We start from the raw sequence: 3,248 nt of genomic DNA, 5'->3' as shown, positions 1-3,248 counted from the left end.
AATCATACCAATCATGTTTACTACTTAAGCCTTTTACGTTTGGTTCCAGAAACATAACCCCTAAATCAATCGTGAATAAAAACATCAATTCATCCTCTATATATTTATGAACTGCTTGACGTATTTCAGTATCCTGTAGGAGTAATGTGCCAGGGGCCTGCATCTCACCAATGGGTGTATTTCCTGTCTCCTGGCATGTACTGTCCTGGAAGGGAAATTAAGAAGGGATAGGAGTTTACAAGGCAGATTCAGTAAGCTTTTAGCACAATAATTTTAATTGCAAAAATAAACAGTTTTGTCAAGTGCTTGAGAGTAGCGTCTGCTTTACAAAAATGAACGACAACAAAAACGAAATAACTCCAAAGCAAAAACGTCACATCCAAAGGCTTGCTGGACATCGCTATACAAAGTTCTCGAGAGACCGGCTCGACATTTCCCCAGCTTTGTCTCTGGGGAAGGATAAAGAGGAGGGCGTGGGGTTACAAAAAACCCTCTTCAGTCCCAAAGGGAGTGTCTGCTCTGTGGGTGGCCGAAGAGGACCGTCACAAGCGCCGCTGGTTAGGAGGAAGGCGGCTCCAGGACAGCAGGCGCTGTCCACGGAGCCCGTGCTGAAAGGGCGTGTGCGGCGGGCACTTCGGGGGATCTGGAGCTGGACTGCGGGTGGCCCCGGACGTGCGTGGAAGAGGCAGGAAGGGTAGCGGGAGCGAGGGACCGGGCGGACCTTGCCGCGTGCGCCGGGCGGCGGCGTCCCCAACCTACAGGGTCAGCTCTAGCTCAGAGCGCGGCGAAGGAGAGGCCCAGCGAGTAGAAGCCCAGGCCCTTGAGCCTCTCCTCGGCGCGCGCCTTCTGCTTAAGATGCACCTTGCTGTGCCGTTTCTTCTCGTCGCTGCGCGCGAAGCGGCGACCACACACGTCGCAGGCGAAGGGCTTCTCGCCGGTGTGGGTGCGCACGTGCGTGGTGAGGTGGTCGCTGCGGCTGAAGTTGCGCAGGCAGATGCGGCACTGGAAGGGCTTGTGACCCGTGTGGATGCGCAGGTGGCGATTGAGCTCGTCGGAGCGGGCGAAGCTCCGCACGCAGCTCTCCACTGGGCAGGCGAAGGCCTTGACGTGAGGCCGCGGGCAGAAGCAGCGCGCGCTGCACTTGCCACCCCGGCGTCCCTTGCGCCTGCCCTTGGCCGCGGGAAAGGCGGCGGCGGCGGGCGACACCGATGGGGCCACTCCGCTGTTGCCCCCCGGGAGGTCGGCCACGAGGGGTTTGGGGAAGTCCGCCGTGGCGGCGGCGTTGCGCAGGCCCAGCGGGGACAGCTGCGCCTGCGAGGTGGCCAGGAACTCACCGCCTTCGCTACCGCTCCCTCCTTCCCCGCCGGGAGGGGTCAGCAACTCCGGGAGCCCCTCGGTCCCCTCCCCTAAGTCACCCGGGGCCAGGGAGAAGGCGTCGTAAGCCCCTGCCGGGAAGAGTCTGGTGGCCGGGCCCGGCAGCTCGGCGGGGCAGCTGATGGACAGCAGGTCCTCAACTTTGGTCCCTACCGCGGGGAAACGGGCCTCGGGAGTAGTCTGGAAGCTTCCCTGTGACCCACCATTCCCCGGGGCCCCCGCAGACAGCAGCTCCCAGGGGGCATACGGCCCTTTGAAGGCCGAGGCAGCAGCGTCCAGCGCCGGCGAAGCGGGAGGCGCCCGCAGCCCCGGCTTGACGTCGGGCGGGGAGAGCTGGGGCTCGAACAGGCACTGCGAGGGGGCTCCCGCCGAAGGCGCGGCCTCCCAAAACGCCTCCGGGAAGGCGGCTGAACTCAGGTCCGGGGAGTAAAGGTCCGGCAACAAGGCATCAGGGCCCGCGGGAAACGGGGCATCCAGCGGGGACCGAGACGCGGCCGCCTCGGGGTTGGGAAAGGGTGCCAGGCCCAAGATGCCCGACATGAGGTTGAAGAGGGCCTCCGGGTCGTGCGGGTGTTCGGGGACCGCCTGGATGAAGAAGCTGCCGCTGTAGCTGAGGCCCGGAGGGGGCGTGGGTGCGGGGCCTTCCAGGAAGCAGGAGTCGGCTAAATCCCCCCCGGCGCTGCAGCCGCTCAGAGCCCAGCTCAAGAAGTCGCCTGCCGAGGGAGGGACCACGCATCAGCCCCCCTGCTCATCTCAAAGGGCGTGCCCCCCGATCCTGCAGCCGCGACCAATCCCACCCGACCCTCCGGGGCGCAAGCAATCAGCCGAGCGCCTCGTGCACTTCCGAGCCGCAGCGGGGGGTACCCCCACGGACGCCCCGGGACGCAAACATTCACGGGCTCCCGCACGGGAGCCTGCGGCCTTGTTGGGGGGTGGGAACGGTACCGCGCGCTTTGGGACACCTCCCTACCCCCCCGCGCCTCTTCCACCACCCCTCGCCGCGGTCGCCGTCTGCGCGCCCCTAGTCCCTCTCCTTACCTGCAGGATAGGTGGCGGCCGAGGGAGCGTCCCGGGCGGGCAGCCGGGGTAGCTCGGGGCTGGCGTGGACACAGCCTTCGGTGGCCTTGGCGAGGTGCGCGTCGGGGCCGGAGAAGTCGCTCAGGTGGAGCATGGCGCGGTGGCGGCGGGGCGCCCGGGGCCTCGCTGGGCTGGGGCGCGCGCGGGTAGCGGGGAAGCCCGGCGCCCTAGCTCCGAGCTCCGGACTCTTGCTTGGTTCAGGGACGCGAGTTGGGGGACCGCGACGCCCTGGCTCGCCCGTACCGGCCTCGGACAGCAGCTCCTGGTCTCTCCAAAGCGCACCCGGGCTCCCCCAGCCCACAGTCCCCCCACTTATATAGGCGAGGCGGTGCTGGCTCCGGGCTTCCGACTCCCCGGGCCACTGCCATTTCGGGAGGCCCCGGCCCTGGCGCCGTGACGTAAATGACCAAACATGGACACAGGATGTATGCCGGGGACTCCCGAAAAGGAAAGCTCGGCTTGTGACGTCGCTGCCGCCGCCGCCGGGGCCGCGCCGCTGCGTGCGCGCGAGTCCCCTGAGCGTGGAGCCTCGTGCGCGCTGGGCACGGGTGCGCCCCGCAGGGGCTCGGCGCCGTGTGAAAGCCCGGAATGCGCGTTGCCTGCCCGTCTGTAGAATCACGGGTTCGGATCCACCCTTTCCTACTTACAGCGTTTGCTTCCCGCCTAACGCCAATTCGAGCTTGGCTAAGGAGAGAAATCGAGTCAGATAATACGATTCCCCGGACACACTGAGTAACCCTGAAATGGGTAAGAGCACTTGAGCTGCAAGTGTGAGGATCTGAGTTTGAAACCCTAGC

At 65.2% G+C, this 3,248-nt stretch overlaps 1 protein-coding gene across 1 annotated transcript; it reads right to left on the bottom strand.

Moving 5' to 3' along the window:
- Nucleotides 1-264: 264 nt before the first annotated feature.
- Egr4 (early growth response 4) lies at nt 265-2,957 on the bottom strand. The gene is made up of 2 exons (XM_041639242.1): nt 2,413-2,957; nt 265-2,087 (listed from the first exon to the last, which is right to left on the bottom strand). Exons 1-2 carry the CDS (start codon nt 2,543-2,545, stop codon nt 775-777), a joined length of 1,446 nt encoding a protein of 481 aa, XP_041495176.1. The 5' UTR covers nt 2,546-2,957; the 3' UTR covers nt 265-774.
- Nucleotides 2,958-3,248: the final 291 nt, after the last annotated feature.

Source organism: Microtus oregoni, unplaced genomic scaffold, assembly GCF_018167655.1.
Source record: "Microtus oregoni isolate MIOR12 unplaced genomic scaffold, Mior012 000002F_ref0000024, whole genome shotgun sequence".
NCBI lineage: Eukaryota > Metazoa > Chordata > Mammalia > Rodentia > Cricetidae > Microtus > Microtus oregoni.
This window is presented reverse-complemented; position numbering and strand designations above follow the sequence as displayed.

Coding starts and splice junctions, on each gene's coding strand:
- Egr4 (XM_041639242.1), bottom strand. CDS start 2,545: ATGCTCCACCTGAGCGACTTCTCCGGCCCCGACGCGCACCTCGCCAAG. Junction 2,088..2,412: donor GGCCGCCACCTATCCTGCAG/GTAAGGAGAGGG, acceptor CTCCCTCGGCAG/GCGACTTCTTGAGCTGGGCT.